The following is a 26404-nucleotide window of genomic DNA, read 5'->3' as shown; positions in this document are numbered from 1 at the left end:
TTTTGTTTTATTCTGTTCTATTTTATTATATTCTGTTTCGTTCTATTCTGTTCTGTTCTGTTCTGTTTTGTACTATTCTATTCTATTCTGTTCTTTTCTTTTCTATTATATTCTGTTCTATTTCTATTCTATTTAATTTTGTTCTATTCTATTCTCTTCTATTCTGTTCTGTTATATTGTACTCTGTTCTGTTCTAATCTATTATGCTTCATTTTCTTCTATTCTATTCTGTTCTTTTCTATTTTATTATATTCAGTTCTGTTCTATTTCTATTCTATTTTATTCTGTTCTGTTTTGTTCTGTTCTATTCTATTCTGATTTGTTCTATTCTTTTCTGTTCTCTTCTTTTCTGTTCTCTTCTGTTCTGTTGTATTCTATTTTGTTCTATTCTACTATATTCCGTTCTGTTCTATTTCTGTTCTGTTCTATTCATTTCTGTTATGTTTTGTTCTATTCTGCTCTATTCTATTCTCTTGCAGTCTACTCTGTGTGTGGTTCTTCATACAGAGTTTACTCAGTTCCATTCTACTACTATTCTACCTTTTTCAAGTCCATTCTATTTCTATGCAACTGTACCCTTCTATTTATTCCTTCCATTCTATATATTCCATTTTGCTCTGTCAAACTGCACCTATTCTATTCTGTTCTATAGTCTGTTCTTGTACTCTATTACCCACAAACACACACACATCCATATCTGTTCTATTTAATTCTATTCATTTAATGTCCATCGTGCATAATTATATTCTGCTCTGATCAGTTTTCACTCACTATATTCTTTTCTGTTGTACAGTGTTCTATCCTGAGGTATTTGAGTCAATACTGAATCTGTGCAGCTATATGTTCACTACATTTCTGCTCTAGAATTCAACTCATTCTACTCGTATACACGTATATATTTAATTTCCACTCTAAACTACTCTGCTCTTTTCCATTCTATTGTGCTTTAACCCACACTCAACTTCTTTTTACTGTATTATATTCTCCACTCCTCTATTTTCTCCTACTGTACTCTATTTTGTCCTGTCGTGCTATTCTGTGCTAGCCTCTGCTCTGTTCTATTCTAATCTACTGTACTCCGCTCTGCTCTTTACCAGTTTTACCCCGTCCTGCTGTTCTACTGTTCTACTTTTAGATCAGCAGTCGTACTCCGCTGTTCTATTCTTTTCCTTTCATGTTAAACTTTACTCTTTGCTCTATTTACTACACAGTGTTTCTCTCCACTGCTCTGTTGCCCACAATTCTGAATGTTGAGCTCTGAGACGTGAGTGAATTACAGAGCAGAGCAGAGAGAGAGAGAGAGAGAGAGAGAGAGAGAGAGAGAGAGAGAGAGATAAAGGTGGAGAGAAAGTGTGAGAGAAATCTATCAGAGAAAATGGAGCATGGACAGAGGACTGTGTGTATTTATTGCTGTTTCCTTGACAACTCAAAGCTGTGTTTTTACTTAGCACATGTTAAGGGGCCAGCGGAGTCTGTGTGTGTGTGTGGTAAAGTATGTGACTGGACGAGTACTGAGAGGATGTGTGTATGTGTGTGTGTGTTAAAGTATGTGACTGGACGAGTAATGAGAAAGTGTGTGTGTGTGTCTGTGTGTGTGTTTTAAAATATGTGACTGGCTGGATGAGTAATGAGAGGATGTCTGTGTCTGTATGTATGTGTGTGTGTGTGTGTGTGTGTGTGTGTGTGTGTGTGTGTGTGTGTGTGTGTGTGTATTTAAAAATATGTGACTGAATTGAGTAATGAGAGGATGTCTGTGTGTGTTTGTGTCCGTAGGTTTGTGTGTGAGTGTGCGCATGAATGACTGTGTGGGGAAGGGTTAAGCACTGTTGACCTGTAAAGCTGAAACAGGAACAGTGCAGCTGTTTTTAGGAAGCTCCAAACACATTGTTTGCCTGCGTGAGCCAATGTGTGTTCTTGTGTATGACAGAGATAGACTGAAGTAAGTGTGAGAAGGGGAGAAGTTTACTGAAGGGAAAAGCAGGCAGAGTGGTTTCCATTAGGCTCTGTAGAACACTTTCCCTTTTGAGGCTGTGGTGAGAAAGACACTCTGCTCTGAGTCAGACACACACACACATTTAACTGTGTGTGTGTGTGTGTGTGTGTGTGTGTGTGTGTGTGTGTGTGTGTGTGTGTGTGTGTGTGTGTGTGTGTGTGTGTGTGTGTGTGTGTGTGTAAAATGAAAAGCTGCTTTCCATCTCTGTTTTATACACACATTCACAGTGTTATTTTTCAGTATTCACTTTTTGTTTTGTCATCTTTGGCTTCTTCCTCTGTTCAGTTTTTCCACATTTCTTGTTCATTAATTTATTCGCTTTCAGTTTTATTTACTGGCTTGCTTAAAAATGGCTTTATTAGCCCTTCCAAATTAAATTAGCCTGTAAATTTGTAATGATGTTATGAGCAGTGGAAACATTCAAATAATAAAAAACATTAGCCTTCTGGGTAATTCTCGCTGGGCAATATAACAAAAATATCACCATATATGTCATCTCATACCCTGATATATATATATATATATATATATATATATATATATATATATATATATATATAGATAGATAGATAGATAGATAGATGATAGATGGATGGATGGATGGATGGATGGATGGATGGATGGATGGATAGATAGATAGATAGATAGATAGATAGATAGATAGATAGATAGATAGATAGATAGATAGATAGATAGATAGATAGATAGAGCTTCCCCACCCTTGTGTATTACTCAGCCCACATAGAGTGACAGCAGTATCAATAAACTCACTACAGTTTGACAAATATTGCAGCTTTTGGACAACATAATGTACTTTTGAGGCTTTTTAGGTGAGAATGAAGTTGTTTAAATTGCCACTATGCAGTTTATTTATAAAGATATAGCCTATTTTAAATATTTAGAATTGCTGAGATACAGCGCTTCGGCAGTCATCAGCCTGTCATACTGAGCAAAGAAAAAACAGTTGAAGTCGACGGAGACCACATAATAAGCCCTTAGAGGGGAAAAACTAAGAATAATTACAAACTACAGCTAATCAAATCATTATGAAACTGTTAAGTGACTTTCTAAGTCAATCTCGCTCTTGTATGTTGTAGTTCTGTATTTAGTAATCTGCACTATAGTAATCTTGTAGTGTTTGCTTTGCTCTGGGTTTTTCGGGGTAAATTATTGGGATTCCTGATTGCAACAAAGAAATACCAGAAAATCTCTGTAGACTAATGGCATTTCATATCGTTCATCCTTATAATCTTAAAATGTGAGCAAAATCACCTCTGTCGTCAATTTAGACATTACGCTAGAGAATTAATCAAATACTAGCTCTAAAGTGATGTTTGTGAAGTGGCAATGGTTTCTGCTGTTCTGACATCAGCAGTTTCGATGTTCTCCCCGTGTTGACATTGTATGGGTGTTTCCGCTGGATAACATATGCTGGATAAGTTGACGGTTCATTCCGCTGTGGCGACCCCTGATGAATAAAGGGACTAAGCCTAAAAGAAAATTAATGATTGAATAATATATAATATATAAACACAATATCATGGTTTTCGCTACATTCATTCTTCCATGGCGGGGCGCCACACCCAAAATTCATCCCACCACGGCTACATTACAGCTTCTCATTCAAAACATTCAGTCATTGTTGTTGTTGTTAGCGGGTTATAATCGCACCAAAACGCAATAAAAGGTGAGTGAATTATAACAGTGAACATTTCTGTATGACTTTGTCTTGCTGGAGCTTATAGCCATTTCACTTCACTTCAGGATGCATTAATTCTGATCTGTAGGTCTGTTGGAGACATTCATAAATATTCCTTGCGAATTTAACAGATGTTAGAGACATACTCGTTACATAAACACACTAAATCGCACTTCAGCAGTGTTTAGTTGAAAGCGCACAAGAAGATCTGCGCTTGAGCAGAATATATTTGAGAGGGCGTGCAAGAAGTTTGTGCTTGAGCAGAGGAAATTGGCGCGCAAGCAAAGAGATTCGCATGCTCATATTACATAAATGCGATCTCGACTTGTAATATTTCACTCACGACATTTCTTCATTTGTCATTGAATTAACACCATAGGTAGTTGGTAGATCTTTGTAAAAGACCTGCCACCACAGCTGCAAAAATCCTACAGGAAACACTGCAATATAGTAGCTATTCTGTAAATTAACTCAATTAATGGTTTATACTGTATAAATTGAACAGACGTAAAGGACTATTTCTTTCTACATTTTAAAGTAATACTCAGTAATACTTTTATACTGAGAAATTTACTCATCATATTTTATTTATTTTGAACTTCAGGTTAAATGACCACCCTCACTTTGAGAAACGTAAAAGAAATATTAAATGACAGAGAGACCTCTTATCCAATCTGATTATAAATAATATGCACAAATTCATGCACACTCAGTCTGGAAATATTTATTATTAAACTAGTGAAGATCAATTATAATGCACTTTGCAAGAATATGGTGGTCAAATTATGACTTTCTGTTACTAAACATAAACAAAGATAATGAAGTATGTTGGAAAAGACAGCCTTTGACTTCCATCTTTCCATTTGTGATCCTACTATGGCAGCTTTTAAAAACATTTTTCTAAATATCTTGTTTTGTGTTCAGCAGAAGAAAGAAGTTCATAAAAGATTAGAATCACCGGGCATCTAGTCATCTGGTTGTTGTTGTTCTGGGTTTTCAATTGTTATTTTGTAACTTGGAGAGATACAGATATAAGCCATCTGCCATCACTGTCCTCCACCAAAGCTGCTCTCATGTCTCATCAGTTTTCAGCTCCTCTCTCTGTACAACATAACAATTTTCTGTCTGTTTAATGCTGTTGTTTCAGATGTAATAAGACATTACTATAGTTACTGCTGTAAAAAGGTGACATTGCCAAGTAAAATATGGTCTTAAAGGAAAAGTTCACCCAAAAACTAAAATATAATAACTATTAACTCATCCTCGAATGATTTCAAACCTTTATGAATTTTTTTCTTTCTCTTAAACACAAATGAAAATATTTTAAAGAAACCCTAAAACTAGTAACAACTGACTTCCAGAGTAGGAATAACAAATACTATGAAAGTCAATGGTTACAGGTTTCCAGCATTCTTCAAAATATCTTCCTTTGTGTACAACAGAAAAAAAAAACTCAAACAAGTTTGCAAACAGTAGAGTAAGAGTAAAATTATGACAGAATTTTCATTTTTGGGTGAAGTACCCCTTTAACCTCACACTACTAAGTGAGTGAACATCTCTAATGTAAGCTTCTGTTTGAACAGGACATTTAGAGTCACACACCAGACAACATGACTGTCAGTTATAAACAGTTATTATTTACATGTGCACCAATAATGCAATTATTTCCATTAGTCAAGGTTAGTCACAGTAAGAAGTTTAGATGACGTGCAGACATCTACACTCCTGTCAGGCAGCTTCAATAACCTGCTTACTTGCAAAAAAAAATTGTGGTTGCTTTTAACTTTACTTTGATAATATTCACAAATCTGCCATTGTTTTAATCTGCTAGCACCTAAATCAAATGCAGTATGGCTAATCGATGTCATGGTGAACACAAAAATAACTGCGCTGCATCAGTTTCTTTATAATTTACCTTCTATAGGTGAACCTACACAACAGAAATGGCACAGTATTGAGTGGTCTGGAGAGGATTGACAACTTAAAGAGATACTCTGCCTAACAAATGAACATTTTCTGTTCATTTATTCACCCTCAGGTCATCCAATATGTAGGTGACTTTCTTCTTCTTCAGTACAGCATTAAAGAAGACTTTTAGCTAAATCCTTAGCGATTTGTATAATGGCAGACAGTGATTAATGTGTTTTTAAATTAAAAATTAACACATATGAACCAATAGTCCAGATCAATAACCATGGCTCCTGGCAACACACTGATGTCTTCAAGTGAAAGGATCATTCTGTGTAGGTAAATTTAACATAATTTACAATATTATTAGCTTTACTTCCCAGTTTTCTGCGTATACCGTCCTCCAATGTGGTGAGCACGAGGATCCAATCACTTGCAGGAAGAATGAAATCTTCTTTAATGCTCTACTGAAGAACAAAAGTCACCCACTTCTGGGATTGAGGAGTAAATTAGGGAGTAAATTCACTGGGAAAAAGGAAGTAAATTAATAGGATTTTTCATATTGGGTGAACTATCCTTTTAAGAATCATGTCACTGAGCTCATTCAACGCACAGCCCTGAAAGAAAAAAGATTCATTGGATTTGCTAAATGTTTTTAAGGAAAATGGTTGCAAACAATTGATTTGAGCTGAATTTAAACAAACAATTTACATTTAGTAATGTTCAACTTAATTTATTTGTTTAAATTCAAAACAAATAAATAGTTTTTAACCACTCACCTTAAAAATATTTAGTAAATCCAATGAATCATTTTATTTCAGTGTGTGTTTGAAAATGTACATTTTAGTCAGAGATAATAGCGTGATGAAGGTGTTGACATGGATGTTTGTTGTGATTTAAAATCAGCTTATCAGAGCATTGTGTTTACATGAGGTTTAAACCAAGTCTTATTATAATCACATTATGGAGCATGCAAACGTACTGACCATATGAGCCTATTATAACAAAATGGTGCAGTAAATCTAATTTCATTGGAAATATTGATCCCATGACCATCCATCCATCCATCCATCCATCCATTGTCCTGTGCTGGGACGTGGGGGCAGCAGTCTCAGGAGAGAACTCCAAACTTCCCCCTCTCCCCAGACACTTCCTCCGGCTCCTCCAGGGGGATCTCAAGGGTTATTGCTAGAAGCGATACAGCTGTGGCCGGAAGTTAATGAGAATTATTTATATAATTTATATAAAAAAAAAAAAAAGGATTTTATTAACACCTACCCCAACCATCACAGTGATGTAAAACAGTAATTATATCAAAAATTCATTCATTTTCCTTCGGCTTAGTCTCATTTATCAGGAGTCCCCACAGCGGAATGAACCGCTAACTTATATAACAGTATATTTTTACATAGTGCATGCTCTTCCAGCCGCAACCCAGTACTGGGAAACACCCACACACGCTCATTTACACACACTACGGCCAATTTAGTTCATTCAATTCACCTACAGTATATAGTGCATGTGTTTGCACTGTGAGAAACCTGGAGGAAACCCACGCAAACACAGGGAGAGCATGCAAACTCCTCACAGAAATGCCAGCTGGGACTTAAACCAGTGACTTTCTTGCTGTTATGCAACATTGCTAACCACTGACCCACCAGGCCAATATAATTCATATTATTTATTACATTAATCATGAATTATATTTTATTAATGCTTACTCCAAACATCATAGTAATCTAAAACAGTAATTATACTGAGTATAATTCATATTATTTATTAAATTACTCATTCATTTGTATTTTATTAACGTCTACCTCTACCCCAAACCTAACAGTAAAGTGAGATTATTATTTATTGTTATACAGTATTACAAAAATTGCAGCAGCAGCTGTATACCATATAGAGTTTACTGATCCCAAGACATTGATCCCTCCAGTGTGACCTAGGTCGTCCCTTTTGTCTCATCATTACACATGACTAGGCCCACACAGAATATGCACCAACAGAAATCTGCAGATCTATTTAGCTCATCATTGAGTCTGCTCTTTTACTTTATATAAATGTGTGTAAGTATATATATATATATATATATATATATATATTTCATTTTTATATACATTTCAGAAGTGATATTAAATAATATGCAAATGGGTATGATTTATTTACAATACAATTTATAAATAATATTTTTTGTCTTTTAGTAATTGCACAAATTAGTAATTTTTTAAATGGCTTTGTTTACTAAACAAGTGGATCTAATTAAATTTGCATTGTAAACCTTAAATAACAGTTGTACACGATTTAGTTACTATGCTCTCACAATCATTCATTAATTATTTTTTCTTTGGCTTAGTCCCTTTTTCATCAGGGGTCGCCACAGTGGAATGAACCACAAACTAATCCAGCATATGTTCTACACAACCCTTTCAGCTGCAACCCATCACTGGGGAACAATAATACACACACAAACACTATTGCCAATTTAGCTTACTTAAGTCACCTAGCGCATTTCTTCGGACTGTGGGGGAGACTAAGGCCGTACTCATTCTAGATACAGTTGCCTCGAACCGGGCCAAAGCACGCTTGTCCCCCCTACCCCCTCCCCCGACGGCACGCACTCACACCACAAACGAGCCTCGGCACGCTTACGTCATCGCTGCTGCGCTGTTCAGTGAGAAGCGCTCTCTCACTCAGCAGCACAGTGGAGATTGCTCTAGTTATATCGTTTCAGTCGTTTGATATGCCGTCAAATATTTTGCCAAACAGTCCTTAGGGATGCGGGGACACACAGTCAGATATTTCGCCGAACAGATCCGCCACTTTTGGCGCTCATAAACAATCATAAAGCCCTCTTGCTGCAGGAATGAGGAGGTCTGCTGAAGGTGCGCACTGCGCAGCTGTCATGCTGTGAGGGGTTTGCGTCTTTAATAAACGACGGCAGTTTGCGATCACTGAACAGTAAGAATGATTAATAAATCCATATAAAACAGTCCCTTAAAAGTCACGTCTCACTTTCAGTTTTGGGCTTTGGCGTGTTTTGCACTAACACACAAGTGTAACGTGCCAAAGCCCAAGTGAACCACGCTCAGGCCCACCTCTTTCAACCGGGCCAGGGCCGGCCAAGTGAACCGTGCTTGAGCCCGATTCAGCGCACTCACACTTCTCAAACGATACAGGAAACGGGCCTGGGCACGATACCGATGGCATAGTGTGAGTAAGCCCTAAAGCACCTGGAGGAAACATAGGGAGAAATGCCAACTGACCCAGCTTGGACTTGAACCAATGCTAACCACTGAGCCACCCACTCTCCCAATCATTTTGTCTGCTTATTTTGTCTGGCCCTACGCATGAGCCTCTCATTTATGTAAAGTCTGCTGTTTTCTGCACGTAAAGTTAGGGAAATATTACTGTTTCAGCAGGTTTCTTAATCTTGCCCAAACCCTCAACTAAGACACCCTCTTCAGTCTGAAATGAACTTTTGTGATCTGCTTTGTGGATATTTCTGTCTAAGAGAAAGGTGCATCTCTCTCAGTCCATGATCCAGCGCTCTCAGTTCTTCTCTTCTGAAGGACAAGTCTTATTCAGACTCCTGCATTGATTTTTTATGAGCACTCTTTCAGTGTGTGTCAGTCTGTTACTCTTACGCTCCTCTGTTTGTCATTATCTCATCTACTTCATCACCTCTCTCTCTCTCTCTTTCTCTCTCTCTCAATCAAGCATGTCTGTCTGTCTTCTCATAACGCACTTCTCCATCTCTCTCTCTCTTCTTGCCTTTGCAAAGCAGCATAAGGATGTTTGTACTCTTCCTCCTCTCTCCAGCTATAATCTTTCCCTCTACATACGTAAACACAAGCTGCTACAAACACACAAGCTCATCCTTTTCAATAATCTGTCTGCATGCTTGTTTTCCCTCTGTTTCTCCCCCCTCCTCATCTCTCCCTCCCTCTCTTCCTGATGCAATAGTTGGATCAGCTCAACGTCTCTCTTGCACATGTTGCCGTGGTGATGCTTTGGCTCTACACTAGACTGAGGTCATCTCATCGTCATGTGACCCCTCTGTCTGTCATGCCGTCTCACCTTGCACATCCCGTAGACCAGCACAGACACAACAGTCAAGCAGAACTTTCTGTTGAAACTGCAGTTGAACCACTAAACCTCAAAAAAAAAAAAAAAAAAAACAACAAGCCGGTTAACTAGTGTAACTGATTTTGTGGCTCTTAAAGTTTGTCTAGAATTATACCGTTTGAACTACACAAGCACCTTACTTAATTTCAAGTAAAAGCAGATGTTACTGCTGACTAGATCAAAATTAGGTCTTGATGTTATTGATTAATACAATTTTTGAAAGTCTTATCATCGACAAAGCTATATGTATTGAACAAAACAGAATACTGCCAAATTCATGCCGATGCAAGCATGGATTGATGCAAGGATGGATGGACGGACGGACGGACGGATGGATGGATGGATGGATGCAAGGACGGACGGACGGACGGACGGACGGACGGACGGACGGACGGACGGACGGACAGACAGACAGACAGACAGACAGACAGACAGACAGACAGACAGACAGACAGACAGACAGACAGACAGACAGACAGACAGACAGACAGACAGACAGACAGATAGATAGATAGATAGATAGATAGATAGATAGATAGATAGATAGATAGATAGATATTTTGATAAAACTTCTGTTGAACTGCATCCCAGTCATCACAAATACTGCAGAAGACCAATTGGAACCCGCTGGTTTAATTGTTATCTGTTACGCTATTGGTTACCCTCAATTTCCGGAAGTTAGACGGGATCCAAATAGTTTCACGTGAGCAGAGCGAAGACCCAGCAAGGCAGTGAAAGAAACTGATCATGTGCACAGATGATGAGGTGCATGAGCTTAGGAGTGCCCATTTTATCGTGGTGAATCAGTTCAGTGAGCGTGTGAACATCCACTGTGCACGCACGATTCTAGATTCCTCACGCGTAGGTCTTTAATGTTCTTGCAGTTCAGTCCTCCTCACACATAAACATCACTGGTCCCCTCGATCATTTTTGGCATGGAATTGCCGTCAAGAAATTTGTGCTGCCCATTACATTAAAAACTACAGGAGAGGGCAACTTCTTTAGCAAGATAGCGCTTCTTCTCATATTTCAGCCTCCACATCAAAGTTCCTGAAGACAAAGAAGGTCAAGGTGCTTCAGGATTGGCCAGCCCAGTCACCAGACTTAAACATTATTGAGAATGTCTGGGGTAAGATGAAGGAGAAGGCATAAAGATGAATCCAAAGAATCTTGATGAACTCTTGAGTCATACACAATATTAATTTTTCCCACTACACCATGACTTTATATTCTATACTGTACATTATTTCTGTTACTTGACAAGACTTTTGTCTAAGCAAACTCAGACCTTACTGTCTTAATTAAATCATTTAAAATCAGGGCATGATCATATTATATTTTGGTAAAACAATAAGTGTAATCTAGAGGCCTTTGCCTTTTATATAAGCCACTTCTGATACCAAATGATCAACTAGAAGTCATTTTCTAGAAGTAATTTTTGTGTTATCTAGACATAATTTGTCTTTAAGAGACTTATTTGCTTCATGTCAATGTTTGTAATCACTTATATCTGATTGGTTTGGGTCATGGCTCATAATGCTCCTAACCAACACTTTTTTTTAAATCCCTTTTAGGCAGCACTGCCTAAAACACTAATGCACTCTATTTAATGCATGTGCTTTCCTGAAGAGAACTATCTGAAACATCAAAAAAAAAAAAAAAATCTGAATTATAGCAAAGGTATTGTGCGTGTTATAACTCATATTTTATAATCATGTTAAGGAAGTATTTCATGATTGCCTGACATTAAAGCTGGTTACTTTGAAATCATATCTGTGCTAAAAAGAAAATTTGCTTTCAGCTAATGAAATAGCTAAGAACCACTGCTTCAGGATAAAACTAAAAGCTCCTAAATACAAGCTAACCATCATGTGTGCTCAACTGTCAACGCATTTTTGTTTACACACTGAGCCGGGTCTGAATGATTGCCTTTGGCAGTAAACAGAATGTCACACAGCTCTTCACTTTCTATTTAATTTAATTTCATATGTGCTTTGGTAGATGCTTTAATCCAGAGTGAATGGCTCTGCATTTAGCATCTCCTGCATTTCTCAAACTCTTGACCTTGGCAGTGTTAGCATCACACTCTACTGTGTGAACTCCAACTTTGTACCTCAAGACTAGAAGTCAATATTATTCGTGTAAATGGAGGTAATTTCATGCTCTTGTGAAGAGAGCGGCTGCCATAAAGATCACCTTGGCAGTTGCAGACTATTTGCAGTTAAACCTTCATTATGTGCTGCTAAATTAGATAAAGAATACAAACAATAAATGAAGCGGCTTGATAATAGATCTCATTTTCTGATCGGCATGTTTACTCAATCCTGCGCTGCGTTGCTCCTTCTCTGGAGTGTGTGTTTGAGTCCATGTGTTCCTCAGTACCCGTGCCTTCATCTCATTTATCATTTGTGTGCGTGTGCTTGCATATGTATGCATGTGTTTGTGTATGTATGTTTGTGTTTAGATGTGTTTGTGTGCGTGTATTTTGTTTGTGTTGTCTTTGTCAGGTTTACAGATTGTGTGTGCACGTGTGTGTGTGTGTGTGTGTTTGTGTGCACGTGCGTGTGTGTGTGTGTGTGTGTTGGGGTTAATGAGATTGTGATCATGCATTGTGTGTTGCATATTTATGAGGCAAAGGCTCTTGTTTTCAGTGTGTGTGTGTGTGTGTGTGTGTGTGTGTGTGTGTGTGTGTGTGTGTGTTTTTGTGCGTGCATATGTATATATGTATGTGCATGTGTGTGCAATTTTGTGTGTGTGTTTGTGTGTATGCAGTATGTTTTTCTGTATGTGCAGATCTGTGTGTTTATGTATATGTTTGAGTGTGTGTGTGTTTGTGTGTGTGTTTACGTGTATCAGTATATGTTCTCTGTCAGGTTTACAATTTGTGTGTGTGTGTGTGTGTGTGTTTGTGTGTTTACTGTCAGGTTTACAATTTGTGTGTTTTCAGAGTGTTTGCGTGTGTGTTCTCTCTCAGGTTTACAATTTGAATGTTTTCAGAATGTGTATGTGTGTGTGTTGTCTGTCAGGTTTACAATTTGTGTGTTTTTCAGAGTGTATGTGCGTGTGTATTTGTGTGTTCTCTGTCAGGTTTACAATTTGTGTGTTTTCAGAGTGTATGTGTGTGCGTGTGTGTGTATGTGGGTGTGTTTCTGTCAGGTTTACAATTTGTGTTACGTGGATGTGCTTGTGTGTATTTGTGCGTGGGTTTTCAGGCATGTTTGTGCATATTTTTGTGAATGTGTGTATGTAGATGTGTTTGTGTGTGTGTTGTCTGTCAGGTTTACAGTTTGTGTTTGCATGTCTGTCTGTTTCGGGGTTATCAAGATTGTGATCATATATTGTGTGTTCATGTGCTTGTATATTTGTGTTTGTGTAGACATGTTTGTGTGTATGCATACGTTTGTGTGTTTTTTTCTGTCAGGATTAAAATTTGTGTTATGTGGATGTGTTTGTGTATGTGTGTTTACATATGTGCTTGTGTGTGTATTTGTGTGTTTGTTGAATTGTGTTTTTACGCATGTTTGTGAACTTGTGTGCGCATGTGGATGTGTTTACATGTGTGTGTTGTCTCTGTCAGGTTTACAGTTTGTGTGTGCATGTGTGTGTTTTTTGAGATTGTGTGTACATGTGTTTGTGTGTGTGTTGTGCATATGTGTGTGCAGATGTGTTTGTGCATATTTGTGTGTATGCCTGTTTGTAGGTGCGTGCGCAGGGGTCTGCTTTCTTTCAGGTTTACAATGTTATGTGGATGTGTTTGTGTGTGCGTGTGTACATGTGTGCTAGTGTGATTGAGTTTGTATGTTAGTGTGCATGTGTTTGTGAATGTGTTTATGCATATGTAAATGTGTTTGCGTGTGTGTGTTTTGGGGTTACTGAGATTGTGATCATGTATTGTGTGTTGCATATTCAGGCAAAGGGTTTTATTTTCAGAGTGTGTGTGTTTTTGTGTGCATGTGTTTGTACACGTGTGTTTGTGTATGTGTTGTGCAAATATGTGTGTGTCTGTGGGCTTATTTAAGTGTATGCATGTTTGTGTGTGTATGTGGGCGTGTTCTCTGTCAGGTTGTGTTAAAAAAATATGTGTATGCGAGCTTGTGTCTAATTGTGCATTTTTGTGTTTGTTAATTTGTGTGCATATGTTTGTGTGTATGTGGGTGTTTCTTCAGGCAGGTTTAAAATTTGTGTGTGGATGTGTTTGCGTGTGTTCTTGTGTGTATATTTGTGTGCGTGGTTACTCGAGTTTCTAAATTTGTGTTTTTACGCATTTTTGTGAATGTGTGTGTGTGCATATGTAGATGTGTTTGCGCTTTTGTGTGTTTATGTATGTGTGTATTTAAATGAATATATTTGTGTGTGTGTGTGTTCTCTGTCAGGTTTACAGTTTGTGTGTGTTTTGGGCTTAATGAGATTGTGATCATGTATTGTGTGCTCTATATTTAGTGTGTGTGTGTGTGTGTGTGTGTGTGTGTGTGTGTTTTAACTTCTCACTCTTATTGTGTGTGTTTGTGTGTTTGTCTTGATTGATGGAGTGAGTGGATTTCAGTTTGTTTGCAGAACTTTAAAAGCAGAGAAAAGCAGCCCACCAATCAAAGGAAGCGGCGCAGTAATGCACTAATTAACACTAATTAACCTTACCATCATCGTTAGCTCAATTTGCCCTTCATCCTGCCCACGTAACGCTCTCTCCAATCACACCTCCCTCATCCCCCCGTCTTATTATCTCCTCTCTCATTCCTCCTCCATTCACTCCCCCCAAAGGCCAGTGAAGCAGAGCCGTGTGTGTGTGTTTATGTGTGTGTGTGTGTGTGTGTGTGTTTGTCAAAGAGAGAAATAGAGTGTGAGGTGAGAGAGGCACTGAAACAGCAGGAGAAAGAGAGAGAGAGAGAGAGAGAGAGAGAGAGTGTATGTTTGTGTGTGCGAGACAAGAAAGAGAGTCTGAGCCAGAGAGAGAAAGAGAGAGAGATCAAAACCTGCCTGCGGGTAAATGAATAAATCATGTCTTCTCTTCGTCCTGAGAACTGAAGCACGGATGAGTAATACACATGCACACACACACACACACACACACACACACACACGCACGCACACACACACACACACACACACACACACACACTCCTGCTCTCCTTCTCTCTCTTTCCCTCTCTCATGCAGTCTGCTGTCTTACACACATACACACACTCGCACACAGCCTTATGTTTGCTATGCAAGGGCAGATAGTAATCAGAGATGGCCGCTCGCTCTTTCTCTCTCACACACATACACTGATATTATTAGAACAAGCCTTACACACACACAAACACACGCACACACATGGCACCTACACAGCTGGGCAGCAGCAGCTCTTGGCCCTACTGCGGTGAGCTGTTGGTAATCATTTTTAGGGGTGGGATGACCAAAATCTTACATCAGATAAAAAAACCGAGCAGCTTTTACCTCAGAGTAATGATGCTTAAAACAGCATAGTTACTGGTGCTGGGTAGAAGATTGTTGAGATATTAGAAATGTAGATACTGCTGAGATTTCACTATATTTCTGGGAATTTCCCAATACTTACACCTACCGGCCACTTTATTAGGTACACCTTACTAATAATACCGGGTTGGACCCACTTTTGCCTTTCGCCTTTGAAATGCCTTAATGTTTCGTGGCATAGATTCAACAACGTACGGGAAATATTCCTCAGAGATTTTGGTCCATATTGACATGATGGCATCACACAGTTGCTGCAGATTTGCACATGATGCAACTCTCTCTTTCCACCACATCCCAAAAGTGCTCTATTGGATTGAGCTCTGGTGACCGTGGTGGCCATTTGAGTACAGTGAACTCATTGCCATGTTTAAAGTAACTTAAATCACCTTCTTCCTTATTCTGATGCTCGGTTTGAACTGCAGCAGATTGTCTTGCCCATGTCTACATGCCTAAATGCATTGAGTTGCTGTCATGTGATTGGCTGATTGGAACTTTGAGTTAACCAGCAGTTGGACAGGTGTACCTAATGTAGTGGCCGGTGAGTGTATTTCAATATTGGTATAAGCATGAATAACTCATTTTGGTGCAGTTTCTCAGGTCTGTCAAAGAGAAATTACAGGTTGTCAGTGTTTTATAGCAGTTTGAGTGGATTGGACATTATTAGCAGTGGTGTAGAGTAACAAATTACGAGCCCTCAAATTACTGTAATTGAGTAGTTTTTCTCAGGAATTGTAATTTACTAAGTAGTTACTTTCCTTTAACCTGCAGTCATTACTTTATTTTTACTGGTCTAAGGGGATTAGGAAAATCAGTCCTGTAATTCCTGGTCAATCAAATCGCACATAAAAAGTAAAATCGCATCATACTAAACTACCTTAAGACATGCAGCAAACTGTTTGAAAGCATTAAAAATGTGCAAGAAGATACTTTACATGCTATGGCTTAGAGACTGTTTAGACCAGGGGTGTCTAAGCTCGGTCCTCGTGTGTTGCAAAATTTAGTTCCAACTCCATTCAGACACACCTGGGCTAGCTAATCAAGTTCTTACTAGGCTTTCTAGAAACATCTGTCCAGGTGTGTTGAAGCAAGTTGAAGCTAAAATCTGCGGGACACTGGGCCTCCAGAACCGAGTTTGGACACCCCTGGTTTAGACTGAATGTCACTGATGAGAAGATGACGGATGTTTGCTGTATAAAGACTGAAATGACCTTAAACAATGACTAAATGCACTACAGAATGTTACGTTTACACACACACATGCACAAATTACATGGAAACGCATCAACCTTTCCTAGAGAATTTATAAAAGGGCTACTTTTTACTCATACTTTGAGTAATGTTTACAACAGATACTTTACTTGCACTTCATTCTGGGTATGTAATGGTACATTTATCGGGGTATGACTATTCAGTTCTCTTTTCATCACTGATTATAAGTGCAATATGATTGAAAGCATTTTTAAAAATCTACCTTTGAAGGTATTTATAGATCAAAATATTTGAAACCCTGTTTATACCTGTATTATTGACTTAAGTTGTGATTAAATATCTAAAAACACACCTTAAAGTATTAGTTCACCCAAAAATGAAAATTCTGCTATTATAATCACCTTCATGTCATTACAATCCCCTGAGACCTTTGTGCAAATTCTAAACACAAATTAAGATATTTTAGGTGAAATCATTCTCATCCTCCATAAACAGCAATGGTACCAATACAGTGAAAGTTTAGGAAAGGAACCAAACACATTCTGTGACTTTAGTGGTTCAACTGTATTCATATGAAGCAAAAAAAAAAGTGTCTTCATATTCAATCAGGGTGTGTGTTTACTTTTGACAATTCGACACTTGCTGCTGACTCTAATGTCAATACATTACACTGTAGTAAACACTGACATGGAAGAGAAAATGCTGGCTAAGATTTAACATTTTGTTTTCACAATATTAGGCACACAAAAGTGTTCTTGGAGCTTCATATGATTACAGTTGAACCACTGAAGTCACAATATTATGACAATATTTGAACATCTCGGGACCGTTGCTTTCTTAGGAGAATCAGAGAGCTTTCAGATTTCATCTAAAATATCTTTACTTATGTTCTGAAGATGAATTAATGCCTTTAGGGACATGAGGGTGAGTAAATAATAACATCATTTTAATTTTTGTGTCAACTAACCCTTTAATATTATGTGTAAATGTGGAATCACAGTAGCTCTTATGGGAACTGCGGGAATATGGTGATTAGCCTGGTGCAACCCCTGTGCAGCATTACATAGTCAGGACATGGGATATCTGAGAAGGGACGTACTGTAATCTGCTGGCTGTCTGTGTTGGGTGGTGTTAATGTATATTGGCTTTAGAAGACCAGAATAGCTGTGTGTTTATTTGAACCACACAGAGTTTAGAATGAATTAAATCACACACTGATCACATTAACCTAAATTAGAATTCCTGCTCCTTCTACCTTTAAATTTAAGGCATTTTGAAGTCTGTGTGAAATCAAAATTTACTGCTTATTTTACTAGCGCACATTGATATCCTTTAGGTGAACAATTCATCCGTGCAAGTTGCCCCTCTTACCGTTAGTTTGCTATGAGGCAATGATGCACAAAAAAGCCCTGCCCTGTTTCAGTTGGGAGTACATCAACATACCTAGATAAAAGTCTTAATAACGTCCTTTAGTCATTAAAATTAGAGCATTTAAGATTTTAAGAGACGGCATGGTGGCTCAGTGGTTAGCACTATCACTTCACAGCAAGAAAGTAGGTGGTTCGGGTGCCAGATGGGTCAGTTGGCATTTCTATCTGGAGTTTGCATGTTCTCCCCGTTTTAGTGTGGGTTTCCTCCAGGTGCTCTCGTTTCCCCCCAGTACAAAGACATGTGCTATAGATGAATTGAATAAGCTAAATTGGCCGTAGTGTTTGTGTGTGAATGAGTGTGTATGGATGTTTCACAGTACTGGGTTGCAGCTGGAAGGGCATCCACTGTGTAAAACATATGCTGGATAAGTTTGCGGTTCATTCCGCTGTAGTGACCCCTGATGAATGAAGGGACTAACCCGAAGGAAAATGAATGAAGGAAAGATTGTAAGAACACATTTTAAATCTATAAAGTTATGAAGTAAATATCAGAAATTATTTTCTAGAGAATCCACTGCATGAAACAGATGCCAGTGCAATTGGTGGAAAAATATATATTTTCCAAATGATGTTTAACAGAGCAAGGACATTTTCACAGTATGTCTGATAAATTTTGTCTTCTGGAGAAATATTATTTACTGTAATCATAGTAAATATAAAATAAATGCATTATTAGAAATGAGTTATTAAAATTATTATGTTTAGAAATGTGTTGAAATAATCTTATCTCCTTAAAACAGAAATTGGAGAAAAAATAAACAAGTGGTCTAATAATTCAGGGGGCCTAATAATTCTGACTTCAACTGTATATTAGTAAAAGTACTAAAGTAAATGAGTTGAAGCAGTTTTTCGTTTTAACAACAAAAAGAACTGTGTTGGCTACACAATTACTTCTCAACATTGTAAGCTGTTGTCAATAATGAATAAATAGCTGGCTATATAGTGACTAGAAATTACAGATACTCTATATCAACTTATTTATAGAACTGTTCCATAAAAGTAACATCATATGAGTGAGTGTGTGCATCTGGCCCAATCAGCTGTGCTTTATAAATACTACAGTAACTCAATCGTATGTGATCTCACCGCTGTCAATAGCAAATATTTACATTTATGACTAGTAACCATTATATTGGCCATTAACGTAATATGTACTGAATTCATTTGAAGAATTTTCTAAATTTGACATACTTTGCACAAGTCAAAATATGTACAGTCGACAATAATATCTATCTATACACAGTGGGGCAAATAAATATTGAACACGTCACCATTTTTTTTCAGAAAACATATTTGTAAAGGTGCCGTTGACTAGGAAGTTTTAATCAGATGTTGGTAACAACCGAAGAAATCCTTATATGCAAAGAAAACAATATGAATTAGTTTACAAATTAAGTTATGTGTAATAAAATGAAATGACACAGTAAAAAAGTATTGAACATTTGAAGAAAGTAAGGTGTAGAAAGGCAGTGAAAGACCAGACAGCAGCTGAAATCTCACAGTAGTTTCTCTCTCAACCCTCTGCCCTTCCTCAGTGTAAATTAATATTAGCTGCTTCAGTCCAACATCCACATAAGCAGGATGATGAAGGTGAAACCAGGGTGGACATTTCAGCAAGACAATGATCCAAAATATATTTTCTGAGAAAATGGTGACGTGTTGAATACTTGTTATATACAGTGCATTATTATACAATAATCATTTAGAATTAAATATGTACCGCTGTGCCTTTAAGAGCTCTATGTAAATGAGCAAGATGAACACAGGCTGTGAGTATTTATTTTAACCGCTGCATTCTTTGCACATTCTGCATTGCATTATGTTGGCTTCACAAATTAATTCATATTCATATTATTCACATATGCAGATTGCAAAATCAAGATCAGACATAGATGAGCAGGAATCTGAAAATAATTATCATCCCCATAAGCTACAATAGGAATCTCTCAGAATATACTATTACTGTTTATATACATTCATATGAATAATGATACCACCTGAATGATATTATTCCATAACCCACGCTTTATGAATATCACTGTACATCCATAGACAATTGATAAATATCTTACCTGTGTGATTGCTTAACTCATTATGATGTAAATGAATTTGGTTATATGACAATTTATTTAAATAACTTTTTGATACCTTGGCTTTGAGACGTGGGAGTTATCGACAAACATACTGTAAATCCCTGGTATCATCAGCCTCAATTCCACCCTTATCAAGCAGATTCAGATACTTGCTCAAAAAATGTAAATAATAAATAAAAAATGCTGATACTGGCTGACACAAATATGGTATGATGTACACGTCTAGAGTCAAGAGCAGTTTGTGTCTCGCACTGATAAATGTGTCATGCTGGATAAACATCAGCACAGTCAGTGTCATCATCTTCTTTTATTCAGTTTGGCTGTTTCTGTCAGTTATGCGTCTCTTTAACAGTTCACAGTTTTGATGTGGAAGATTTGTGTTTCCTGCACCTGAGCTGTGTTTATGTGCTTGTGTTTGTGTGTGAGATGGAAGATGGAAGATGATGATACAGTCTCAGGGGTCAGCTGTATATGAGTCGCAGAGGAGAAATTGCACTGGGACATTAGACAAGCCAGATGGAGAATGATGGACAGAGAGAGAGAGAGAGAGAGAGAGAGAGTGCTGAAAACTATGATTGGATTTAACTGCTTTTTCAGCCTAAAAAAAATAAAAATAACTGATAATAATCTATGCTGATCTACTTATTGTATTTTGTCAATTAAGAGCAAATTAACACAATTAACACAAAAGAATTAAATAAAATTAGATTATGATTTTAATTTTATTGCTAAACATGAAATATTGGCCAGTAATTGCTTATTTTTCACAGCTCATTTTAAAATATCTATTTAAGAAATTTTCTATTTTATAAACTGCGTCCCAAATAGCACACTATACACTATCCACTTACACACTCAACAGCAAATGAATGTAGTGTCATCCCAAATGGAACACTACTCTTTTTTTTTTTAAGCGGAAACTCAAACCGTTTTCCTGATGACGGTTAACGGTTGCCAATTAGTGAAGTAAATGACCAAACTACCAAATAATAACTGCTATGAGTATAACCGCATTTTCTTGTAGGAGAAGTTTGTTTTCACAATCTAAAATAATTAAGAAATCCAACATGTGCACTCGATAGCTTCGCCCCTTCAGCTACACGAGTAAAGCTGTGGTTGTTGAGTGCGTTAAGTGTCCATCATTACATATTTGATTTTACCAGTTGAATAAGTGCATTATTCGCATATTTACAGTGCACTTATTCTTACTTATTCACTACTTACACTATTTATACTACAAAATGGTGTAGAATAGTGCATAAGTATGCGATTTGAGTAGCATCAATTAAAGGATTCGGATTTCTACCTTCCAATATTTCTGCCTTAAAATCCATCTCAGCGTGGATCAACGATCCTTTTCTCATCATCCTGTTTCAATTTTTTTTTTTAGTCATGGTATAATTTACTTCCAACTTTCACTTCCCATTTATCAAAATACATTTTTGATAAAATTTTTATTATGCTGTGTCACTTGTTTTGCCTGTGTTTATTGTTAGGCTATTTATGACTGGCATTTAATTCTTTTCCCACTATGCAAAACACTGTTTGTGGCAGTTTTTTTTTTTTTTATCTATTACTAATTTCATGGTGATTTTCCTTTTCTCATGGAGATTTGCTGGACAGTTTTGGTTGTTTCTTAGGGTGTACTCACACTAGGCTATCCCAACAATTTCCCAGTTTGCTTGACAATTGTGAGTGCTCTGAATCTGGCCCACCTTCAGCATACTGTACCTCCTAATCCCTGCAGCATGATGAATTTTAAGATAATTTATGAGCGTCAAAAGTTGTGGATCTGTTCGGCAAAATATTTTACTGTGTGTCACTGTATCCCAAACAACTACAAATAATACAAAACAATATAACTAAAGCTATCTACACTGTGCTGAGCGAGAGCACTTCTCTTCAAAATTGAACAGTCATCGATGATGTAAGCGTGCTCAGAAGGCAAAAGGTAGTGTGAATGCAGGTCATCAGTGTAGAGGGGAGGGAGACAAGCACAATTCGGCACGGTTTAAGGCAACTGTTTCTAGTGTGAGTACACCCTTATGCTGCTGTGAAAATATAAATAAATGTACACATCTTCATAATTTTTTTTTGACCTCAAGAACCATTGATCTCTGTTGACAACTAGAGGTATGGCTCTTCAAGTAAGCACTTTCTATATGTGAATATAATTTTACCTAAAATAAAACATTGCAGATGGCACATAATTTACTTTGAAAAGAGTCCTGATCTGTGGAAATCTGTAGAAAATAAATACATTTACAAGCTTATTTAAATTTTGCCCCATTTGCTTGATTTTCCATTACAGTTAGTATTCGCAGAATTCACAAACTTCTGGAGGGTTTGCACAACAGCTGCCTGTCTTTCTATTTATTATAGGTCAGGGTAGTTCAAGGAAATTTGAGTTGTCTTAGTGTGAAAACCCTGTTAATCATTATACAATCATAACAAAATTGTTGATATATTAAAACTGAGAAAGTTATGGGTTATTTCCAGAAGCTGAATCAATTCAGCTCTGTGATGTGCAGGTTTTGATGGGAGTTTTTTTTACTGTAAAACAGACAAACAAAATAAAAAAAATTTAAAAAACAGGACATCAAAACTCTATTTTTTTAATAATTTGAAGGAAATAAAGAGGTTTCTTTTAAATTTTATTTACTGCAGTTAAAAAATCTTTATTTGCAGTCAAATTCTGCAAATAAAATCAGTTGTCCATTGTATTTCTTTTGTTTTTGTTATAAGGCTCACAAAATTTATTTGCAATAAATCTTTTATCAGCTTTCAAATAAAAAGGTTAAAATATCAGCCCAAATATACAAAATAGAGGCATTTGAATATAATTATTAGTAAATAGTAATTAATAGTATTAGGGATGTCCTGATCAGGTTTTTTTTTTGCCCTTAAGTCGGTGTAATTTTAAATATATCTACCGATTGTGAAACCCGATCCGATATTTCTATAATACATTAAAAAATAAGAAGAGTAAGGAAACAGATCCAAGATGTTCCTTATTTTTTATTTAATTCACCTTATTTTAACATTTAACAACAAACAGAGCACTTCTGTGAGGTAGATGGAACAATCAAGTAACAAATAACACCAATGCTTCACTTTTGGACTTTAGTGTAACAGTAAATGTAAAAATATATACATATATATAAACACAAATAGCACCTCAACTTAAACTACCCGGCAGGCAATCCCAAGTTTACATTTCTCACAGTTTGCTATGGCAATGTTGTCATCATTAACTCCATAATACCTCCAGACCGCAGACATACTCGCACTTTTCTCTTCAAGCTGCTTCTTTGTATTACTTCATTTAACCTATAGCGTCTATGAAACAAAGTGATGTCATGCCGCACGCGTTGCTGTTTCAGTGTGAAGTTAAGAAAGAAGCCCAACTCTGTGCCACTGCATAACTATAGATGTGTTAAAACATAATGAGAATATATATTCGAGTCCTGATTGGGAGGTAATGTCCGATTCCAATCGAGTCTGAAACTACGTGATTGGGCCTGATTTCTGATCACGTGGACGGATCTGGCAACTTTGTTGCAGAAAAGGTTTTTATTCTAGTGTTTAAACATTCAAAAAATATACACTAAACAACATCTAATCTCTTTAAGGTTATTTGAGGAATCCAAAAATGTTTCTTTAATGGCATCCATGCAAAAACCCTAATCAATCGCCAGTTTGCAACATTTATTTGCAGGATCTAATGTGAACCCACGCATTCAGCAGATATCAGTGTTTAAAAAAAATACATGAATAAACTGTAAATAACAGGTGCATGGAGAGTTATTTGAGTGTGTGTTTACTGTCAGACATGCTGGACTTTTAATACATTACGTGTGAAATGTAAGTGACAGAAAAGGGAAAAAAGAGAGACGTGTGATGTAATCTTTTTTTAGGAATGATAGTGTGTTTATGAGCTGTGTGTGTGACAGGCAGAGGTTGTGGGAGTTCAGCTGCAGTTCGGCTTAAATATCCCTCGCACACTACCGTTACGTAATTTCTAGTCTCATGTGTGTGTGTGTTTGTACAGTGAGGAGGTGTGTCTATTGTGTACATGGATGAGTAATGCCATGTGTAATGCTGTGTGTGTGTGTGTTCTTTCTCTGTCATCCCTCCCCCAGCTGTCTGGCTCACAACTGTTGCTTTCCTTCATCTTCATCCTCTCTTCTGGAGCTTTCAGTGTGATCATACTAGATACAATCTTCAGCACTACTCAGAGAGAGAGAGAGAGAGAGAGAGAGAGAGAGAGAAGAAAAAATCTCTGAATCTCAGATCTCAAGCTGTGTCTTTTTGCTGTTTAAGGATGAAGTAGACGGTGGAAATCCAGCTGTGAAAGATGATCCGCCTCTGCAGGAACAGGTCCAGGCCTGGCTCAAACAGAACCAATTCCAGAAAACTCTTCAGCAAGGTATTCAAGCCTGTTTTATACTGCAGATCCATGGGACAGTTCTGTGTTGTGGTTTTTGTGTGGTATTTGTTCTGCTTTTTAAATGCTCGATGAGGATGTTTAAGTAGATCTGATACCAATCTGAAAGGCATACCAAATATCGTTGCTCTCTGCTTATATAAACAGAGCATTTTAGATATAATGAAAATCTCTGTCCGCATTCACAGGCTTTGACTGGATTTAAATAAAGCTATTACTATGATTTCTCAGGCAAAAGAAAAAACTACAACTGCTGTTTACTGGAAATAATAATATGCAAAACAAACAATTATTCTGGCAAACATGTTCATTAGCCTAGTACTTGGGTCAGCGATACACAATAAAAATGACCTGCTTCATGCTAAGCAGCGTTTCTGTCATAACGAGCCAAAACAGCAGCGTGTGCGGTGAATGAATGTTTCTGCATTATTGCAGCTAAGAATAACAAAGTACAAACTGTTTGCAATGATGGTGATAATCTCTGCTACTGATTACGTGCTATGTATCATCATTAGCTATGTTTCTATTCACCTACTTTTATGTGCATTTTGGATAAAAAAAAAACTGTTGATGGGAACACCAAAATGCACATACATTTTTAAAATGTCCATAAATAACATATGTGTATAACTGAGTAGCAGTTAAACTTTTTATTTGATAAGATGTGCATAAACTACGTTGGAAACACTTTTACCGAACAAATTCCAGTATGCGCATTAAGTCATGTGATTTTGTTATGAGAGATCATGTGATGATAAAAATGTGTGAATGGACAAACCAGCAGACTGAGCAGATTTTAACACATCTGAAATGTTGTTTTGGTCCTTTTTAAAAAGCCTTAACCGTTTCGGTATTAGTGTTATTATATTATTAATTACCTCCAGAATAGTCAAGTGCATCTGTTCTCCATGTCTCATGTCGGCATTTGTCCTCAGAGGTGCAAGTCCTGTATTAATTAAGGAAAACATTCAAGCTGTTTCTCGTACCACAGTAAATTCCGATTTTCATTTTATATTTGGTGCTAATTTATCAGGAAGTGACGATTTCGTTCTCTTTGACTTTGATTTAATTCAAAGTTTTGGATAGAAACATAGCTATTAAAAAAGATTCATTGCAGTTTGAATATTGAGTAATGTGCATGACTGTAATAACAATGGATAATTTACCCTCAAACTAAAATAGTTGTTTAATTACAGTCACGCTGATCATCTGTCTATGTAAAAATAGATTTTACTTTGTAATAATATGAAATTGTGCAAATTAGTCATCATTGTGAGATTGTGGGACAGCTCATTCACACACTCTTTTGTAGGCCCAAGTATACTTTGAGAAATAGAACTGATGTTAACTAAATCAGACCAAGACATCAGTTTGTTCATCTAGGCAGGACCAAACTATTTTTATAAGATGGTAAACACACACACAATTGCATGCATCACAGTGCTTTTATCACATCTGAGTGTGTGTAGTAATAAAAAATCATGTTAATAGCAATAAAAGAGTTACAACAGAAATATAAGAGGCAACCATGTTAGACAAACATTTAATTGTATTAATAATAATACTTATAACTAAGTGCATTAATATAAATACTGAGTATTTATTTTATGGCTAATCCAATCAGATTTTATAAATAACCATTATATAAATAAAGATTCAAGTGTTTTAAGATCTTGAAGTTGGTTTGAGGATTGTGTTTTGTTAGGTCTATGGTTGGGGTTTGCCGTTTGTGAGGTTTGCTTTTGTGCAACAGGTGGCTGTTCAGTAAAAGGCCGGAGAGTGAAAGTTTTCAGACAGGAGTCCAAAACCCAGTGGCTGTCAGGAGTCATCACACACTATGAGCAGAATAACAGAACCGTAGCTGTCATGACTGACCAGGTGAGACCACATCAACATACATGTATACCATTCTGTGTATCAGTGGTGTGCACAAGGGGGCCAGGAGGGGGGGGGGGGTGTAATTGTAAAAAACCTTTTTTTCTGCCATTGCTGTGTTATTAATTTAATGTAAAAAACATGTTT

General features: G+C 37.0%; 2 protein-coding genes across 4 annotated transcripts in view; one reads left to right on the top strand and one right to left on the bottom strand.

The window, feature by feature from the left end:
• jmjd1ca (jumonji domain containing 1Ca) overlaps positions 1 to 26404 on the top strand; it is a 139943-nt gene that overhangs the window by 93335 nt on the left and 20204 nt on the right. The window contains exons 4-5 of the mRNA XM_021467470.3: positions 24259 to 24364; positions 26136 to 26260. Of these exons, the coding sequence (XP_021323145.1) occupies positions 24259 to 24364; positions 26136 to 26260 (231 nt within the window). The remainder of the gene's footprint in view (positions 1 to 24258; positions 24365 to 26135; positions 26261 to 26404) is intronic.
• nrbf2a (nuclear receptor binding factor 2a) overlaps positions 22935 to 26404 on the bottom strand; it is a 34546-nt gene continuing 31076 nt past the window's right edge. The window contains exons 5-6 of one of the 3 annotated variants that reach the window (XR_012392814.1): positions 25261 to 25328; positions 22936 to 24484 (exon numbers count right to left, since the gene is read on the bottom strand). The gene's annotated coding sequence lies outside the window, so the exon portion shown is untranslated. Of the gene's footprint in view, positions 24485 to 25260; positions 25329 to 26404 lie in introns of all 3 variants that reach the window. The other 2 variants (XR_012392815.1, XR_012392816.1) reach the window with 2 other exon arrangements.

This window comes from Danio rerio, chromosome 17 (assembly GCF_049306965.1).
Source record: "Danio rerio strain Tuebingen ecotype United States chromosome 17, GRCz12tu, whole genome shotgun sequence".
Classification (NCBI taxonomy): Eukaryota; Metazoa; Chordata; class Actinopteri; order Cypriniformes; family Danionidae; genus Danio; species Danio rerio.
This window is presented reverse-complemented; position numbering and strand designations above follow the sequence as displayed.